The sequence below is a fragment of the Oscarella lobularis genome, chromosome 5 (assembly GCF_947507565.1).
Source record: "Oscarella lobularis chromosome 5, ooOscLobu1.1, whole genome shotgun sequence".
Classification (NCBI taxonomy): Eukaryota; Metazoa; Porifera; class Homoscleromorpha; order Homosclerophorida; family Oscarellidae; genus Oscarella; species Oscarella lobularis.
This window is the reverse complement of record NC_089179.1, coordinates 1,592,208-1,594,371: the sequence shown is the minus strand read 5'-3', so window position 1 is coordinate 1,594,371 and position 2,164 is coordinate 1,592,208. Positions and strand designations below refer to the sequence as shown.

At 47.2% G+C, this 2,164-nt stretch overlaps 1 protein-coding gene across 1 annotated transcript in view; it reads right to left on the bottom strand.

The window, feature by feature from the left end:
• The window catches only part of LOC136187481 (cytosolic carboxypeptidase 2-like), a 6,027-nt gene extending 4,616 nt beyond the window's left edge, over nt 1–1,411 (bottom strand). The window contains exons 1-9 of the mRNA XM_065975084.1: nt 1,301–1,411; nt 1,069–1,245; nt 950–1,008; nt 813–886; nt 623–705; nt 478–557; nt 280–410; nt 94–226; nt 14–39 (exon numbers count right to left, since the gene is read on the bottom strand). Of these exons, the coding sequence (XP_065831156.1) occupies nt 14–39; nt 94–226; nt 280–410; nt 478–557; nt 623–705; nt 813–886; nt 950–1,008; nt 1,069–1,245; nt 1,301–1,352 (815 nt within the window). The 5' untranslated portion in view covers nt 1,353–1,411. The remainder of the gene's footprint in view (nt 1–13; nt 40–93; nt 227–279; nt 411–477; nt 558–622; nt 706–812; nt 887–949; nt 1,009–1,068; nt 1,246–1,300) is intronic.
• Between the last annotated feature and the right edge of the window lie 753 nt (nt 1,412–2,164).

Below are 2,164 nucleotides of genomic sequence, written 5' to 3'. Positions count from 1 at the left end.
CATCAATAATTTCATGCCGTGATTATATAGACTGTCGGACTAGAAGTATACATAGTATTCCTCCCTATATCGTTTTTTTGAAGCAAAAATCACCTTGAGTAAATTCATGATAGTAAAGCGATACGTGACTCCAGCTTTTGTATTTTGTACGCGAAAATAATACCATTGGGTGTGCTTCACTGTGAATAAGTCACAACGCAACCACAGTTGGTATGAATAGGGTCCTCTATAAGAAAAAAAATTGTATGGAAAGTGAATTTACTTGCACACGCTGCTTACATTTGAATCGCTTTTTGAAGATTTCCACTTTCGAAGCGTGACTCAAACAAAAGCACGTTATCGTCCGATCCATTCAATGTCGGATGGACTCCGTCGGACTGAAGACTTTTCCCGATCCGAGCCTTGGTAAACTGGAGACATCATCATCATGATTAGAAAAAGAAGGACGTGAAGAGAGAGAGAGAGAGACCAGCTTACATAGCGATCCGGAATGGAAGGATAGGAGTAGACCAATCTGCCAGATCCTGGCTTATGCTTTGGCACATGTACATCAGGTTCTAGATAAACTTTGGTAACTACAACACAAAGAGCTTTCCTCCTACTACTCCTCCATAAAACTCGCCTGGTTTGTTCAGTGGTTCTCGCTGACTCGGAACATAGCGAATGTGAAGAACGCGATCAATAACAGAAGGAGCACAAGCCGGCCTAAAAAAAACGATATAAGTACAACTGTATAATCCATTATTTTCTTCTTCCAACACACAGGGACTGTAAGTGACAGTAACGTATTATAAGTGTCTCTTTCTACTCACCATCGAGGAACGTCTTGAGTGTAGGAGTCCCGCGTCGTGCGATACAAATTCCTCGGCTCGCGCAATATCGGAATCTGCGTTTATCGATCAATCAATCAATCAATACTGCTAATCCAACGAATTTCATCCCCGCCCACCTTTCTCGATCCCGTAAAAATTAGCTGCGTCGTCCTCTTCAAGTCCACTTCAAACGTCTCTACGCGACGCAAACAAACCCCCCGTCGTTCTCGTTCGCGGAGTCCGATAGTCTCCTCACCGCTTTTCGATTGAGCCGTATGCCTCTCCTCTAGGCGTTGTCGCGCTTCCTGGAGTTCGGGGTCGATTTCCGCCCCTGCCGTCGCTTCTGTCGCCGCTGAGCTCTCTCCTCGCTGTTCCCAGTCTTCGAGCGATCCGAGCCCGAGCGGATCTCGCTTCGGCGGGCTCGCTAGCATTCCTGGGCTCGTTCTCGTCTTCGGCGCAAAGTTTCGACGCGACGCGACGCTTCTTACCGGTCAATCGGTACGCGTTTATCCAGTCTAGTTCCTCTGTTCGCGTTTCCATAGCTGTCTGCTGGACAAGGGAAGCGATCTACTATTTTCCCACGCCATAATACTGGCACTTGTGTAAGAGGTAAGAACCCGGACACATTAAATTTTCGAAATTTATTTGCGAGAGAGTCCGTCTCGTGTGTTTTTGTTTTATTTGTCATAGAGAAGTGAACACGCAGTGCCTAATACGTTATGACCACAAATCTTCTCTAAAGTGGGTTGGGTTTGGTTGCCTGGCGATCAGCCAATGCATTTCAATACACAAAGGGCAATGACCTCAAATGACCTTGAATTAAAAATTATCTCATGACTATGAATTAGATAGTTCAATTACACATGCATGGGTGACCCAGGTGAGTCATGAGTTTAAACATAAACGGGAACTGGCTCCACCTCAGGAAACACAATTCGGTTCGATGATGACATTTGGAGCGACTTCCGACTGTCCTTGCCAGCACTGCTATTCGAACTGACACTGGCCACTGAGCGGCTACGAAGAAAAGCCGGCTCGGCGCTCTTCGGTCGAACGAATCCTGCTCGTTGTTTTGCTAGCAATCGCTTTTCTTCGCAATCAGCGCACATGCAGTCGGTGTCTTCAGAACTACCCGGAAATAGATCGTTGTTTTGGCGTTTCACGCGCTGGTACACGACGCCAGGCAAGTCGCCCACAGATCCGGAACGTTGAAGAGCGTAGTTTTGATCGGACGAGTCCGCTGGCATTTCAATAGGCTCGATTTCGATTTGCGGCACAGCTTGACGAATAACGGGATTGATTGGTCCCTGCCGTCGCTCTAATGGTGGCGGAGGCGGCGAATCGACGTCCGA